Here is an 18,465-nt window from a genome sequence, read left to right as displayed (position 1 = left end):
AGCTATCACACTCTTTTTCATTTATTTTAATCACTTTTATAGCTACCCATGTTATGATGCATAGGCCTGGATGGCTCACAAATCAAAAACATTTTTTTTAAAAAAAAAAATGAAATAAAATCTCCCGGCCTTCTGGGGCAACACTCTCCCAAACATCAGTGTTCCACCTTGCTGTCCTCCAGTTGCATTCTATTCCAATACTTGTAGGAAGAGCCAGCTGTTCAAAGCCTGGCAGGTAGGAGTTTGCCAGATCCCTGAGAAAAAGGTGTTTTACAAGGCAATGCCAGCTATGGAGAAGAGATGCTTCCTAGGTCCTGCAGAGGATGATATTTCAGGGAAGGAACTTGGTGCACTTGCAACCTTTCTCATGTGGTGGAACAAGTAGAGACCTTCAGAAAAAGGTCGTTTCACGAATGATCTGGCCCTGTGCCTTTTTGGACTTTAAAGGTGACAACCAGCATCTTGAATTGCACCCAGGGGGAAAAACCTGGAAGCCAGTGCTGCTCACACAGCAGTGGTGTAATATGGGCAAACCCTGGCCCAGTTGTAATTTCTGGATGGTCTTCAAGGGCAGCCCCACGTAAAGTGCATTCCAATAATCCATCCAGGAGGTGGCCATGGCCTGAATGGCCAAGAAGAAGAACTTCTGGTCCAGGAGTGGTGTCACAAGATGGATCTGTGTAAAGGAACCCTCCAGGCCAAGAAAGAGACCAACAGACTGGGCTAATCCCCTTTAATAGGCTGGCAGCCGTTCCCTTTATAGATGTACTAGGTTGCAACATGCTGAGTGGTCATTTCTAGCAACCGTGGCCAAACAAAACTCAACCTAAGTATTTGAGCTGGCTTAACTAAATCCAATAAGAAGACCTTTGAACCAAAGAGGCTCTTTTGGCTTTTAAAGGGCATATAAGACCACTCCAGCTCCAAATAATAACTTGGTGAGTCATTTGGGAGCCTCATGATACTTACTGTTAGTTCCTGGTTCAGAAATTGGATGCCCATGTACACAGGGAGCCCCGTTCTATAACACCATCCATGCACAGATTCATCGCCATTCCTCCCAGTCCTATTGAAACAGAATCACCGAGAGGAAAGGGAAAACCATGGAGATTCCCCCCCCCCCCATTGCAGATGTCTGCAGGTGTCAGATGCAGTGTTTTTTTTGTTTTTTTTAGAAGATTCCTTGCGAAGAAAAAGAAAATTTAGTCCCTTTTGGTTCTGGGAATGTTAGGCAGGGTGATTAGAAAAGTTCTCCACCTTAGCAAAGCTGATCATGATCACTGGGTTTCTATTCTCATGAGCTGTGGCAACCATTGATTTGTTCTGCCAGTAAACTGGACAGCCATTTGTCCAAAATGGTATAGGGTTTCCTGCCTGAGCAGGGGGTTGGACTAGATGACCTCCAAGGTCCCTTCCAAGTTTATCATCATCATCATCATCATCATCATCATCATCATCATCATCATCATCATCATTATTATTATTATTATTATTATTATTATTATTATTATTATTATTATTATTATTATTAAATATCAGGTGGCTACTGAAAAACCATAAAAGACTTCACAAATGGGCAAGCCACGCAGTTGTGCTCAAAGGCGTCAAGGAGGAGATGGACTATAGGCTATCCACCCACAATTCAGAGAGTGTATATTCCTTTTTGGAACATATTGAATATTTGATCTGGATTGGGTCTTGGTTGGTTCACCCTCATCCAAACCATTACCTCACCCGGGCACTGAAGCAGGACCTCCAGAGCTGCTTTAGATGTCCGAGAGAATTATCAAGCTCCCCACTCTTCTCCTGGCAAGGGTCATGCCTCAAGATGCTCAACAGTCTTTTCACATCAGGTTTGAATGAAGATCAAAATGGATTGAGAACAATCATTTTCATTGCAAAGTGACTAGAACTGAATTGAACACCACTTTCTTGCACACCTTTTCCTAAGATGAGAATATTGGCCACCGGCCTATATTAATAACTTCTCAATCCAAATTAGTTTCAATGATGGCGGCTTTTAAATTGGCTGGAATTCTCGCCTTCTCTCAGTCAGATGTTTTACAGCCTCCTTATCCAGCCAACTGTCCCTTCATTGATAAATTTAATCAACCATGACAGCCAAAGATATAGGCCAGGGTGCCTGGCTGAACATCTAACTTATATCTCTATGCCCATTTATCATTCCGTCCTTGTTTTTGCCAACTTCGTACAGCTGCAGGTCATGCTTTTCCCTGAATGAAAAAAAGAGCCTCTCTTATCCTCTCCTGTTTTCCCTATTTATTATATTTTATATGTGTCCGTGTGGGTGTGTATACAAATAAATAAGTGGATGTGTGTTGAATTGTTTACCATCCAAGGCAATCCTTCCGAGAGGTTTTGTATAACTTGTTCTAAACACGCCTCTTTATTTGAAAGAAAGTCCAGGTTAGTTACTCATAGAGAGCTACAACAGGGAAATCCCATAACAATTATTTGGTTTATTTGCTGAATAAAATGATCCCGCCTGGTGTAGAGACATGATCCTCTTGTACTCTGATCCTTCTTCAAAGTTATGTCTTGTGGCCTACTGGCAGTTCCTTTTCAGCACACACCTTAGCAAGTGTACCAGTTGCTGACCCCTTATGGCATCTTTTCTGGCCTCCTTGCTCCAGACTTATAGATAAACCTGTTTTATTCCTACAGCTTGAGCCTCTTCCAGAAGAGATCTTGCAGCAGAAACCTAGCACTAATGCCGTACATTCCTTGGAGGCAGTAATCCAGGTGCAAAGTAAGTGGAGGGGGTCCTCTTATTGTGAAGTATAGAGTGGCATATATAAGAGAGGGACTACCTGTGTTTCCCCGAAAATAAGACCGGGTCTTATATTAATTTTTGCTCCAAAAGGCTTATTAGGTCTTATTTTGGGGGAAAATATGGTACTAAATGCGTCCATCTGGCTGATGAACTTAACTGGGGTTTTTTGGGGGGTAGGGCTTATATTATGAGCATCCTGAAAAATCATGCTTATTTTCTGGTTGGGTCTTATTTTGGGGGAAACACCATACTACAAGCACTGCTTGACATTGCAGCGGTCTGTGGGAAATGTCTTTGAGAGATCGGAGAAAGAGGAAGAGGCACGGCGGACTAGGCAGTGGTCAAAAAAGAGTCAGCTTAACCTGCAGAAATGATGGGACCATGACTAACATTTCACAAGGGATCCTTCCTAGTGTCTTGGGCCTTGTAATGGCGAAGGGGTGACTGATGTATTTTCAGACTTACAAGATTCTGTTACTGTAACTTTACAATAATGTTAGTACTCATAGATAGAACTTCTTGTCTGGATTGCCTCTGAGGGTCGATATCAATCTTACAAGTCTGAAACTGCCATCTCTCCCGCACCACCATTAACAGCCCAGAAAGCTAGGAATGGCCATTTCTGAGACGTTGGCCACGCACCCATTCCTTTTGTGGCTAAATCTGCCTTACTTCTGCCTAGTATGCTGCTCCTCCTTCTCTTGTCTCCCAAGGACATTCTCACAGACAATTACAAGCAGTGCCTACCGTTTGTAGGAAAATATATACCTCAGTCAAAAATAATTAGCAATTATTTTTGAAAAGGGTCAGGTGGGGCGTATTTATCCAGTCAATCCATGTAATCAATTGTTAGTTTCTATCGAATCTGGCATGAATTTTCAGGCTGAATAGAACCTGGAAAAAAGCGGGCAAGCGGGGAAACGTCATAGCAACTTTCTTAAAACAAGAGGTGGTCTACAGTAGCTTTTCTTGCCTGAATGTTTCAAAGAAGAGTACATTTTCCAGATTCTTTTTTTTTTTTTTTGCATTTGTTATTTCCATCTCTCTTCTGCTTTGGAAAGTAGCTTGTGAACAGAGATCTTACAGACTTTGTGCCTTTGAGCAAGGCCTCTTTCTTTACTGTGCCTATATTATATATTTTATAGGGCATTTTTCAGAAAATAGTGATGTCAAAGGCTAATTCATTCAACCCGGAAGTGCCTCGGTGCTTCTGACACAAGCAAGCAGTGTATTTAACAAATCCTTGAATGTAAATGATACTGTTCTTAGTAAAGCAGTAATAAAGAAATGGAATGGTACAGTGACAAATTAGAGCCTGGGAGACTCAGTTGCAAGTCAGAAACACTCAGCCTAGTCGGCCTCAAAGGATTGTTGATGAACATTAAAGAATTCCAGGAGACACGGGTGAATTACCCATGCAACATTAGGATCCAACTTTAGGGAATGTAGATTCTTTCGATTGTGTTCAGTTTGCAGTCTGAATTTCAGACTGCAACGTTTTTTTAAATCTGAGTTGTTCCTAGATAGCCTGCATCTAGAATAGCTAGAAGACAGCTGGTGTTGGGAAAGGGGTAGAAAACACAGGGTATGTTGCAAACTTGCTGTAGTGAGCCTTTAACTATCACCCTGTGCTGTTACAACACATCTGATTACATACAGTATGGTGGGTATGGAGCTTAAAACAAGTCCCCTCAGTTTGGTTCCTTGGATACACTGTTTGATTCAATACACTTACATCTGAGTCTAGAGAAAAGAAGAACTAAGGGGGACAGGATAGCAGTATTCCAGTATTTGAGAGGCTACCACAAAGAAAAGGGGGTCAACTTGTTTTCCAAAGCACCAGAGGGCAGGACAAGAAACAATGGATGGAAACTGACCAAGGAGAGAAGCAACCTGGAATTAAGGAGAAACTTCCTAACAGTGAGGACAATTAATCAGTGGAACAGCTTGCTTTCAAAAGTTGTGGTTGCTTCATCACTGGAAGTTTTTAAGAAGAGATTGGACAACCATTTATCTGAAATGATATAGGTTCTCCTGCTTGAGCAGGGGGCTGGACTAGAAGACCTTCCAGATCTTTTCTGATTGATTGATTGATTGATTGATTGATTGATTGATTGATTGATTGATTGACTGACTTATGGATTCAATGTGAGTCCCTCTGTGCATCATGTGCCATAATGGACATCCTGCCTTTTCTCTTCCAGGCCAGTACTGGAGCTCTGTACGTCGTTTTGCCTCCACTGTAGGATATTCAGTTTTGGAAGCCCAACGTCACGATGTGGAAGAGGTGGAGACAGTGACAGCACTGGCCTCACTTTCTGTAATGGCAGAAAAAAAGTGAGTGTGTCCCTTAATTATTAAAACGGACCTCCAGTTTGCAGTGTGGCTATCGGGAAAGACAAGGGTATCAAATGTTGAAGCTAGGTTGCCGAGACTAACCTACCTGAGCGAGAAGTGCTTCTCAAGTCCAAATGCCCTGGGCAACAGCACTAATCAAAGGCCAACCCCATCACATCCCCATTTTTATTTTGAAGAACTATTTGCCTGTTGGGGCATTTTAATTCAATGCCCCCCCCCCCCGCCAAAAGAGCAGAAGGAAGACCATTACTGTACCAGCTACATGCAGCTCCACTTTCAAGACATTGGGACTTCTCGCAAATTGGTCTTGAAAAATAGCTGCGGTGCATCAGCCTACAAGATGAGCCCGATCCAAGTTGCAGCTCAGGGAGGCATGCAGAGTTGATCAAATCTGACCCACAAAGGGGAGAGCCACCATTTGGGAAAAAGCAGCATCACAAATAACGGTGTTTGATTTGGATCTGGGAAACATGAATTTAAGTCCGTGCTCCCCCGTGGCTTGGGTCCAGTCTACCTTTTAAGACTGTTGGGAGGATAGAGTGAATTTAGTGTAGCAGCTGTGCAGTCATGTGGAAAAAAACATGGCTAGGGAAGACAGGGTTAGCCCAAGCTAATTAATTCCTACTTACTTTACTTCATGCCTCTAAGTAAAAATAAGAGCGTGCTCTCCAGAGCCAAATCTAAGGGGCAGAAATGAATTTACCCTAAGGTCAGACTGACCTTTATCCTGGAAACATCCCCAAGCTATTTAATACAAGCATGTAAATACTCTTCCATCCTGTTGTATTTGGGGCAATTTCTGCTACATTCTGCACTTTGAGGAGATCCTTCAAGAGCAATCCTATGTGAGGCACATTACAGACCTTATGTTACCAGTGCATTATGATGCAGTTGGTGGTAGATAGGTCCCTGGGGCAACTCAGCATTCTGACAGACAGATCTCTCTGCTTCCTTTGACTCCCTCCCCCTTCCTCCCCCCCAGAACTACAAGTCCCAAGCATCCCCAGGAAGAGGGAATGAATGTTGACCAATTTATCTCCAAGCAAGTGACTTAGCTGGGACTTGATCTTTGTCTTTTCCTAATCCTTAATGTCCTGGCTTCTTCTGTTTTAGGCGGCAAGGAGAACCAATGGAAGAAGAACCCATGAACCAATGAAGAGCTGTTCTATCATCCACCAAGAACACATAATTCATTGTGGCTTGTTACTTGTATCACAGTCCTGGCTCCCATCTGCTGCACAGCCCATATTACCCTCAGCCACAAAGCTGGAAAACTGACTCCAAGTGCAGGCAGAGAGGCTCTGCAGAAGGAGGCATGTGGCAGACCTTCCAGGATTAATAGCTACCCCTGGGGTGTTACCATGTGCACAATTCTGCCAATGCAAGCAACAGAAACAGAGGACACAGGAGAGCAGCTATATGGACTGCCAAATTGGACATTTTACTCGGATGTCGGGGTGGTGCCTTTCCCCTCCAGAACCAAAGATGTCCATAGAGTGATCCTGCTGTACAGGAGCCCAAGTCATTCTCTTTTTTAAAACAAAACTTGGTCCCTCGGTTGAGGATGTCCCATCATCAAAGGAGCTGGACTGTGCATGGAGAAGACAAACATTTGATGTCAGACAATAGCCAACATCTTTATAGAACTGACCCAGCCCAGTTTCTACTAACCACTGCCCCAATTACACCTTTTTGGTCTTGGACCTTCCTAATTTGCACTATTACACAGATCACACAGGCACAAACTTTGTTCTATCTTCCATAGGATTTTGTGGGAACAAATTGCACCTCCTTGTGGACTTGAGTCCTTGACTTGACCATTCCTCCAGCATCAAGGCACTATGAAAATGCATAGCCCTGTGGTGCTTGTGGCTGGTTGGTTTCGTCCAGATCCATAAAAATAGGCAGCCTTATTCCAAAGAGTAAACTTAAAGGTGTGGGGAAATGGGGGATGGATACTGTGAGCAAGATAGATTGTTCCTCTATTACCCCAACCAGTATGTGGCATTTGAATTCCCTCTTAACTTTCATTTTGGGGGGATTTCTTTTTCTGTACCTGTTAAAGCAACAACACAAGTGCCTATGCAAGGGCCTCATTATTCAAACGAGGAGTTAATATCTTCCATAACTATATCCAATCTTCATGGAATAATGGAAGATAGATAATTCTAATTTCATCAGAGAGGCGGCTGATGCTGGCACAACCAGTTTTCTACGGATGAAAGGCACTTCGTGTGAAATGTGCATATCTGTTTTGCTTTCGTATCCATTGCTGTCTGCATGTGCTGGAAAGTTGCGTCCAGTCGCAGCCTCCCAGCGTGTGAGTGAGAGGCACCCATGACAACGATCCACACATTCCTAAATTGAAGCATCTTCCACACGGGACATTTGTCATGTTCAAAGGGGTCTTTCTTACTGCTCGTAGTGAGATTGTGTGTTTGGGGGAGGCCGGGCAAGGTATGGAAGAAGGATGTAAAATATATACCATGTGCTGGATCTAAGCCACCCAGTAAATTGAGCCTTTGCTATAGTCCCAAGTATGTTGCTTTTTTTTTTTCCCTCGCAGCCAAGAGCAGAATTATTTTTCAGACATTTGATGGCATTCACATACATATTCACTATTCCTCCAACGTCAGCAACACAATGCAGATCTGTCCTGCTGCACAGCAACGTGAACCTTCCCACTGTAGCTCCCCCTTGCCACATGGATGCGAGGAATAGATGAAGCAAGAATTGGGTCGGAGTGCTGTGAATAGCAATGTTTTTTTTTCAGAAGCACCCTGACAGGAAAAGACAGACATTCATTTCAGATGCAACATGCAAAATAATGGATTTGTTTTTGCTCAATGTCTTTTTTTTTGGGGGGGGGGGTTATCTTGCAGATTCTGGTGCTGTCCCTTCCCAAATGAAATCCTTGAGTAGAGAAATTACAATGCCATCCCCCAGACTGACAGGATCTGATGATCTGGAAACAGTTTTTAATTGTATCAGATCCAAAATGGGCAGTGCAGTTTCTTGACATTTTAAGAAAGTAAACATACAGCATTGAACATGACCCTAAACTAGACTTCATATGGTTATGGGGGGTGGGAGAGAGAGAAGAAAACTTCAGCTCCACCTGAAAACCAGGAAATCCCTGATTGCACGTACTTAGGTTCCTCCAAGTGGTGAGTCTGGAGTTGAAATGTTGAAAGACAAACTTCAAGGGGTCACTTACAGCAGGGCTTTTCAACCTTTTCACCCATTGTACCACTTTTAGGATATGGTACAGGTAGTCCTCGACTTACAACAGTTCGCTTAGTAACTGTTCGAAGTTACAATGGCACTGAAAAAAGTGCCCCCCAAGCCACAGCCGAGCAAGACACCTGCCTGCCCATCCAGCAGCGCTCTTCCTCCTGTCCAAGGTTTTCATTGTGAGCATTTCTGTTGAAGATTGGCAGCGGGGGTGGGGTGGGTTGGTTTTTATTCCCCCCGTCTGCTGGGTAATTGCAGCAGGTTTTGGTCACTTCACATGACCCTGGGACACCGTGACTGTCATAAATATGAATCAGTTGCCAAGCATCTGAATGTAAATCACAAGACCCTGGAGATGCTGCAACATTTCAGATGATTGGTGCTTCTTCAGGGCTCAGCAGAAGCACCAGGATCAGCGCCGAGCTCCAGCTGGAGCCTGGCGCTGATCCTGGCACTTCCACTGAGCCCTGACAGCCCTGAAGAAGCGCCGAGCAGCTGGAAAGAGCACTGATCCTGGCGCTTCCGCTGAGCCCTGAAAGCCCTGCAGCTCCAGCCATCTCTCGCTCAGGCTTGTGCGGTGCTGCCACCGGTTCAGCTCATTCCCCTTCCCCGCTACCACTTTTCTAGGATTGTCGCGTACCATCTGCCAGGTGCCAATGTACCACAGGTGGTACCCGTACCACTGGTTGAAAAGCCCTGACTTACAGGACTTGGCAAGGTCTGAAACAGACAGTTTATAGAAACACAGAGAAAGCTATCTTCTAACTGCATCAGGTGAAAAAAATCGGCCCTTTGTCTCTCTATTTTTTTGTCAATGAGTGCAGGAGAAAAGAATTGTGGAATAAGCGATTGATTCAATGTACCTCTGTGAATACAAAGCATCGATCCATCTGATCCTTTTGATTATTTAACCATTCTTTGGGCAGGGGACCCAGAACAATTACTCCCAGGGTTGTGTGTGCAAAATATATGACAGTTCACATGTGCCACATTCATATGACAATCTAATGTTCACGGAAAGAAAACCAAGGGTCCAGTTCCCGGACACAAGGAGAAGCAAAGAAGTGTGAAAAGCTTTTAAGTGCTTCCAAACAAATTGGGTGTACAAACAAGCAGGATCAGCTAAGTCAAAGAAATGTGCGGTGTTTCCACATGAACTAGAAAAATGGAAGTTATTCTTATAAATCAGTCTGCCCATAATGGAAAATATTCTTAAGAGTATGGGAGGAAACATTCCTTAATGTAGCATGAATATTGATTGCTGGAAGATCCAGTGTCCCTTTACACATTCCCAAGTTCATGTCAGCTTTGAAGAGAAGGATGAATAGAAACAAGGACGTGGGGTTTTAAAAAATAAAAATAAAAATCTTATTGTAGTAGAGCCTTCCCCAACCTGGCGCCCTCCAGATGTCTTGGGGTTCAAATGACAAATCACAAGATCAAAATTGTTAGGCGGCAAATGAGAAAGGTTTCAATATATGTTTTCCTTGAAAATAATTATTTGATTGTCCTTGAATAGGATCAGTAATACAAGTAAATAAAAGGCAGCCATAGATATTTTGAAGTTGGGCTAGTGATCCCATCCATTTGTTAATCATGCTCATTATTAGCTACACTCAATCCAATTCAGCCTTGCCCATTTGGAAGGACATAACTTTAGATCATATTTCAATCGTATTAAAACGATTTAATAGATCCCATACACATAACTAGAGGGGAAATGGGTATCACGGCTTGGCCAAACCACAAAGAAAATGATGCCCTAATGTCTCAGCTAACCAATGTCCTGCTCTGTAATTCTTTTAATTGGCATCTTTCATCTTTGTCCCATGGTACTAGCTTTGCGTGGGGGAAATGCCATTCTTTTCTAACAATTATTTGAAGCCTATTAGTCAGAAAATCAAGTATAAGAAACAGCAGGGGTGAAAAGTTTGGAAGAGAGGACCTACAGCCTGGGTCTGCAATAAAGCACATGTAGGAACGAAGGGGCCCAACAATACCTTCTGGTGCTCCTTGTGTTTTCTGCCCAACTTGGTTTGATTGGTGGTTAGCCATAGCCTATGTCCTCATTTGGAAATACCTGTAGACTCACCTGCTCAGGAAAAAGATGAAGATGACATGGTGCAAAGCTTCATGGGAAGCATGTGTGTCTGTGTGTACTGGAACGATCTTACCAATAGGTCTCCTGATAAACTGATGTTTTGTGTTTGGCCATACTCACAGTAATAGACATTTTATGACAATACCAATAACATGGTTTAAAAACTTCAAATGTTGGTGGGGGGGAGGTGTCTCCTGATTAAACCAGAAACACTGGGAAGAATCCACAGTGTTGATGCTGAGATCAAGCACAGAGGGAAAGGCCATAAGAGGACTACATCTATCATTCCATTATTCAGTCTGAATGATTGGTTAAGTTTCATGTGATGTCACAATGCTTTTAGTTTCCCTCTTAAGTTCACAAAGGGCATTAGTTTTCTGTGATGTCATGATGGTCTCTAATAACAGTGGTAGAAAAAAATAACAAGGAGATTGCCTAGCTTACCCATTCTATCACAAACATGAAGATCTCAAGCAGGTCTTTGACTGGGATCTGTAGATTACCAGGCTGAGGGGGTCAAACATGTCATCAGTCATGAATCCCTTCGTTCCCACGAGAGATCTAAGTCCAGCCCACCTTGGATTCCTTATCTACCACCAAATTGCTTTTGACCATTAGTTGTTCAGATTCTTGTAGAGAGCTTAAGCTTACAATAAATCTTTATACCCATTTGAACTGCCTGGCTCTCCTGATTTCCCTGTCGCTTCAGGATCCCATTAATCAGAGATACTACAGTAAAAGACAGTACTCATTATTATCGACACTTATACCAATTCTCATACATTGCAATGGTATGTGGGGATAACCTTGGGAGACTGGCCCAGAGGTTGCCTAGGGCAGGGGTAGGCAACCTTGGCTCTTTTATGACTCGTGGACTTCAACTCCCAGAATTCCTGAGCCAGCATGGCTGGCTCAGGAATTCTGGGAGTTGGAAGTCCACGAGTCATAAAAGAGCCAAGGTTGCCTACTCCTGGTCTAGGGAATGGTCAAGTAAAGGACAGCATAATCTGCATCTGGCTAGTGGGTGGGGCAAGAGACTCAAAAGAGACACTTTCTAATTGGGGGGGAGAAGGGGTTAAGGAAATGGAAGGAGATTGTACTTTCAGACTGGCAAGATTCTGTTAATGTAGCCTTACAGTAAAGTAAAACTAGCTGATCTGGTTGTGTTTCCTGTAAGTCTACCTGGTAAGGCTGAAATCAATTTTGCTAGTCTGAAAGTACAACTCTTCCCCCACCTTCACACAACTATGGATTATGTTGTCTCTTATCTGACCATCCACTAAGCCAGTGGTTCTCAACCTGTGGGTCGGGACCCCATTTGGGGTCGATCGACCATTTCACGGGGGTCGCCAAGCAAGGCTGTCCGCCATTTTTTTTGTCTGCCATTTTTTCCCCTTTTCCGGCGGGTGCCTTACCTCCCTTGGGCTGGGCCAGCTGGTGGTCAGCCTGCTCCGTCTCTGCCGCTTGCCAGCTACGCCTCGGCTGGCGCAGGGGGCGGAACCACGCATGCGCGGCGCTCCCGGGCAGGGAAAGTCCTCGACTTACGACCGGTTGGGTAGTCCTCGACTTACGACCGGTTTAGTCCTTGAATTACGACCAGTTTAGTCCTCGACATACGACCGGTTGGGGTCATGGCATTAAAAAGGTTGAGAACCACTGCACTAAGCAGTGTCTGCGCCTGTCTCCCAAGGTACATTCCCACAATGCACTGTACACATAAATGAATTCAAATGTGCTCACACATAGCAGGAGGGACATGGGAATTGGTTCTAGAGAGATGATGATTTATGCATTGCACTTCACTGTAAATGTGAAGGTGCTACTTTAAAAAATGGGCAAAATAGTTTCAATAACCAATTATGGCTGTAGAGGTGCACATTTCACTACATGGCAGCAAAAGGTTAGTGTTTCCTGTTGCTGTCTCATGGCCATCCAGATAATTGTGTCAGGTATACGATCAAACTGATGCAACTCAAAGGGTACAAACTTTATTCTTCATGGAAATGCACAGTGTATAGGCCAGCAGATCATGTTTAATAATATTTCTATTAGGATAATGAGAAATGGTCTATACACACATACACAAACGAAGAGTGAGATGGAAGAAAGTTATATTTGTATTTGCCAAAAAAAAAAAAAAAAGGATGAAGATACTGTGGAAATAGCAAATCAAAGTTTGGGAACGCTACATGCCAAGAAAACATGGGGCACAGGGTGGGGTTAATGGAAATGGAAGATTATGCAAGAAAGTGAAAAGTGTTAGGGGAAAAAAAAAAGAATTATTCTCAGAACCAGAGGATACAAAGAGCCTCATTTTCTCATTCATCATGGAGTGATGGAAAAATCCTGTGGGTGCAAGCTGCCTTGTTTGCATCGTTTGGTTCCAATTCACAATGAAGCCAAAGCCACAAGCACTCTTGAAGCCTATGTCATCCAGGAACAGCTACTGGATGATTCAGACACAATTGGCATTTGTTACCGGAGGCCCTCTGTTATTAGAGATCTCGGAGCCATCACAATTTGGGTTCAGTGTAAAACTGAACATTGAGAGCTTTGAAAAGTGACACCCAAGTCACTACACCTAAGAAAAGGGGATAAAGAAGGAATTTAAAAGACAGCAGGGGGAGAGTGTGTGAATACTTTGCACTTGATTCCAGATTCTTATAACAGCACCTGCCGTGGCGTAAGCTTCTCTATTCAACCATCATCTTTGGACTTTGAATCAACAGCTGTAAGGCATCAAAAAAAATGTGGAAGCCCACAGGCACATAATTCAGCATCACAATTGGACTTCCCTTAGGAAGTCTTCCTAGGATCCTTCCCAATTAATGGCTATAAAAAAAGCGAGATCAAACTATAGTTGGGCTCAATAGAAAGGTGTGTCCTTTCGTTGCTTAACAAGCGCAAATTCAAAAAGTACAGCATTATAGGGAACAATCTCAACTTCTTCCTTTTTGATCAGTTTCCAATCAGGAAATTGTTATACTAACCCTGCCCTCAACTGCATTCTTCCATACTCATCTTTACTGCAGCTAGCATAGGCGCCATCCCACACACCTCCACATCGAGCAGCAGGTAGCCACATCTGCCGGTCATGCAGGATCTCACCAACATAGCTTCTTTTTTGCAGATGTGTTGTCCAACCAGGTTTTCCCACTTCTAGCCTGGAGAAACAAGGCTTGAATTTCTGCCTATGCAAATCATGATGGCCTAGAACCTAAGCCTGAGGTGAGGAGTATTGGTGACCTTGCGCCAGGAAAACAGAGTTTGGTACCCCAGCATGGAATACCTAGTCTAGTTCACTGGTGCAATGGTACCTCCATGTCAAGATGTAATCAAGGTGGCTAACTCAGGAAAGGATACTGAAATGACTCTGAAGAAGTAGGACAGATTCAAGAAATCTGGCTGCTAGAATCAAACAAGCAAACAAAAAATGCACTTGTTAATGCCAGCAGATGAAATTGTTTTGAAGGGCATGGAAGCAGAGAGTTGAAAAAGATCATAGTCCAATGTATGTGAAGAAGCTTGGGAGAACATACATGGAAAGGAGACTCTCTGGCCCACCTGCCAGGCTCTTCTCTTATTTTATCTTATATCCTTTTCTACAGTATCTTATATGTGTTGGGTATAAAGATGGTGCCCTGCTGCTTGCCACATGCTGGCAGCTGAATCCTTCTCCAACATTGACCAACAAAATTCACTCTTGCAGCGGAACCTGGAGAGTTCTGGATGGACCAAGTGGCAGATAGATTTTTCAATTTTATTGTCACCTCCCCGCATCTATTACCTTATGAGAGAACCAATTTTGCATGTTGTACGGTCCCAAGGGAGGTGAGGAACCCAAAGCAGAGATAGTGGAATAAAAATGCCCCAAAACGGAGAAGTTGTGGGTTTTTAAAAATAAAAATAAAAATCAAGGGGTATCTAATTGGACTGCATAAGTTGGAGTTTTGGAAGGGTTGTCTCGTCAGATACCTGTAGTTAGTAAAAGCAAAGCATCTTGTCCACTGTTTGTGACTTTGCTATCCGACCCAAAACAACCGGTTCCTCACTTGTCCTGAGGTTATCATGCAGATTGCAAAGCAAACTGTCGCACAATATAGAGAGAGGAGTTGTAACACCTCGAAGTGTCTGCAGGATGTGGTCAGAAAGGACAAGATAGTAGCCAAAATTGGGCTATTGAAGCTCCAGCACATATCTAAAACATGGACAGACCCTTGATTGCACTGTGGTGAGGCACCATCCTCCAGATGTTGTTAAACTGTCCATCTGCATTTACTCTAAGATCATTGGGGATTTGTACAGCGAGATGTTGCGTCACCCCCATGCTCAAAGTCTCATCTTCAGATCTATTTTCAATTGATGAGGAAGGTATACATTTGAAAAATACTATTTATTTATTTATTTGAAAATTTACCTCCTTTATTATTTTTGTTACCTTTGAGTCGATCTTGACTCCCGGTTCCTACAATGGACAAATCAAAGCAATTTTCCAAGGAGCATTTTTTGGGGGAAAGTTTTGTCTTTGCCTTCTTCCTAGAGCTGAGAAAGAGTGACTGGGTCAAAGTTACCAGGATGAGAACTTGGATTTCCTTCCTCCTAGTTTTTCACCTTAATCACTCAACCCAATTGGCTCTCATATTGCATCACATAGTCCACTGCAAAATTTTAGAACATCTGTGGGACCCTTCAAGGTTTTTAAGAAGAGACTGGACAGCCACATCGTCCAAAATGATATGGCGACTCCTGCTTGAGCAGGGGGCTGGACTAGAAGACCTCCAAGGTCCCTTCCAGCTCTATTCTGATTCTGATTTTGATTCAGTTTCTCAGCCTCCCATCCTAAGATGGCTCTTTTTATTGCAGGATATTGCTTACAACCTGATTGCTGTTGGGAGTGGGTGGGGTTAAATGTGAAAACTGTCCCTTATTGGTGCAGTTTACTCTGATGTCACAATGGCTCAAATGCAACAGTGGGGGGGGGGAATTAACCTTGGTGCCTGTCCTAAAGATACATCTGGAGTGAAGAAAGAAGCAAAAAGTCTTCAGCTTTGTTGTTTCCTGGCATAAACATTTCAAAGGAAATTAAGCAACGGGACTGCATTTTGAGGCAGTGCTTTTTAGATTCTTAAGGCTATTGAGGTCTCAGGAGACTGACTTAATTCTCAGGTGAGTTAACCCAGAATGGAATTATAGCCTAGCATAATTCAGAGGACATTGTCTGTATGAAGTTGGCAGGGCCTTCAGATTGTGTGCCCTTTGGTGAAATGTAGAAATTTAGGGGACATTCATTCCTTTTATTGTCAAGACTTTACAAGAATCCCCTGCTTATTTTCTGTGTCAGAATGCTGCTGTTGGCTGAGGAACAAAACCCATTTGATAAGGCATTTGCAAGCTTTCTAGAACCATTTTCATTTATTGAGATGGGCCTATTGCTTCAAAACTGGGCGAAACACTCTAAGGACAGTAGAACTTTTAAGCAATTCTTCCTCATCTTCAGAAATCAGCAGGAAGAAAAATGCATGGAATAGAAATAAGCATTCTGGTCACCTGCTAATGCCTGCAGGTGAAACTGGTTTGAATGGCACAAAAACAGCTACTTGAAAAAGAACTAGGATCCCTTTCCTTCTTGATTTATGTCTATTTGTTTCTCCGGTCTTGTTAATGCCCAATGGGAGTTAGGAATAGTAATACAATACAGGTGGAGCAAGTTGGGGGGGAAAAGTGCTATAACAGAAATGCTCCTTTTTTTTTTTTTTTTTTACTGTGCACACATCCCCATCCTTGTTTTCAACAGGATCTTGCATGTGCTATAATTCTTTATATAGATCACAAAATAGTTCTGGGTGTAAGTCTATAAATAAAGCCCACACAACAAAGTCTTGGTTAAAAGAATTTTAACAACTCAAATAACATGCAGGTTACAATGTACTAAAAAAGTTTCCTTTTTTCAGATCAAAGTCATCCCTTGATGATGATCAAACTTATTAATTCTTCATAGTTAAGAAGCAATACAAAGCTGAATCAGACTGTTCATCAAACCTGAGGGAGCATCCTCTGGGGATCAGAGTCATCGGTGATTGAAACAGATTTGTTGTGGATCCCCCACTGGTTTGATTCTTGAACTTCAGGGAAGAGTAAACAAATAGGTGTGACTGAACTGCACCCCCTGGTTGCACTTGCTAACAAGGTTAATGGCAAGGGATGCTGGGAATTGTAGTTCAGCATGCAGCTAGTGATGCAAAGATTGACCCTGTATTTGCAGAGCATGCTCCCTGCATTCATAAGTGGTATGGCTAAAGTAGAAGCCTGGATTGATTCTCACCCTGGCTGTCCCACAAACAACCCTTAGAATTGAGCTTTTGGTGAAGGTGAAGACCTTTAATTCTTTACCTTGTTGCTACAATTTTAAGCTCGTTGATATAACCAAGCAAGAGTATTTAGTTCTTTCTGTGCTGCTATGTTCACCCTATTGCCATAAAGGGTAGCTGTCGTACACCATGCCTACTTAAGGCTTATCCCAGTGGGACCTAACATGGCCGTTTCAGTTGTGGTGGGACTGCTAGAACTTGCAAACTGAGTTTAGATTGAGAAAACTGGAGCCAAAACTTAATACAAACCAGGTTTCTGTCAGGATGCTTGCGGGCAAAGCTCTTCTTCTCTTATGCAATCATTCTGTCTTTATACAAGAATTTGAAAGTAATTGGCACGGGATGCAGACACGGTCTTCTTCACGTAGCCTTCCCTTCCCATCCCTCCCCACCATCACACCGCTCCCTCCCCACTTCTTACAAGCAAAAAGACACCAAAGAAGGCAAAATGCCCAATTCTAATTCGCAGTTCTGCCAGCCATCTCAGCTGGAATAATACCATTGCGAAATTGTTGTTATTTTTTTTTTTAAATCTTACTCTGTGAAAAAGGCTCCAGTTTTTCTACTTCGTTCACAGCAGACTTTCGGATTCTTTCTTTATGCTCTGCCCTTCTGGTTGTGAGGGGGCAAGGGGGCGCCTTTTGTTTCCCATTATGTCATTCTGTTTTGTTGCTTCCTGATTTCCTGATTATTATTATTTTTTAAAAAAAAAACCTCACGGGAGAAGCTCTCCCCAGTGCCTCCCCTCGGGATGGATTGAAGCATGGGAAGCCAAGGAGATCACACATCACTGGAGAGATGATGCCATTATGGAAGACTGAATACTCGCAGATGTCCCATGAACATCTCCCTACGAAGGTAACTCTAGGGAATCCACCTTTCATCCTTGCTCTTCTTTGCCATCACATTGAATGGGAATGATAAAGTGCGGAAGACTTTTTTCAGCACGATGCTAGTACCAAAGCACCCCGTTCTGAGAACTTTTTCCAGGACCAAGATTTAATCTGAAGCCATGAAAATGACATCGTAGGAAGCCTGCTTCTGAGTATACACAACCATTTCTTTTGCTGATGAGAGAGAGAGAGAGAAAGACGCAAGGCTTCACAACACTTCTCTGGTCAGAAATTAAGCCCTGGCTGAAGTTAGAAGGAAAGTTGCATGAAAAGCATATATGTCCTTCAGGGTTTAGAGTATTACTATGGTTTTGGCAAAGCAGCAGTCTCTGTACAGTCCCATAAAAAAAAGGAAGAGAGCCATCGAGGTGAAGAGAACTATGATTGGGAAAATGGGAGGCTACTGCCAAATATATAGGAAATGTGAATGTCAGGCAGGAGGGTCTAATAAGAAGAAAGGGATTCTTAACCTGCAAATTCAAAAATAAATTAGCTCTTCAAAGAGTTCTACATTAGACCTGCCGAGATCAGCTTGTTATGAGCCAAGCTTCAGGCCACTGCCTCATCTGGTGCCCAGTTCATCCCAAGGCAAATATGAAAAATCTGCCATCTCAATCCTGGATCCACATTAGGCTTTCCTTTCCCAGTCTCCCTACCCCACCCCAAGATGGCAGGGCCGATCGTATCTTGAGTGCGATGAAGCAGCATGAATGTCCA

At 43.1% G+C, this 18,465-nt stretch overlaps 1 protein-coding gene across 1 annotated transcript in view; it reads left to right on the top strand.

Annotated features, from left to right (window-relative positions):
• The window catches only part of HDAC7 (histone deacetylase 7), a 69,333-nt gene extending 61,653 nt beyond the window's left edge, over positions 1-7,680 (top strand). Inside the window, 3 exon segments of the mRNA XM_015817648.2 lie at positions 2,686-2,770; positions 4,999-5,131; positions 6,266-7,680. Of these exon segments, the coding sequence (XP_015673134.1) occupies positions 2,686-2,770; positions 4,999-5,131; positions 6,266-6,308 (261 nt within the window). The 3' untranslated portion in view covers positions 6,309-7,680.
• The last annotated feature ends 10,785 nt before the right edge of the window (positions 7,681-18,465 follow it).

Source organism: Protobothrops mucrosquamatus, unplaced genomic scaffold, assembly GCF_001527695.2.
Source record: "Protobothrops mucrosquamatus isolate PMUCROS unplaced genomic scaffold, P.Mucros_1.0 scaffold616, whole genome shotgun sequence".
Lineage (NCBI taxonomy): Eukaryota > Metazoa > Chordata > Lepidosauria > Squamata > Viperidae > Protobothrops > Protobothrops mucrosquamatus.
Note: the sequence above shows the minus strand (reverse complement) of the source record. Positions and strands in the feature narration are given on the sequence as shown.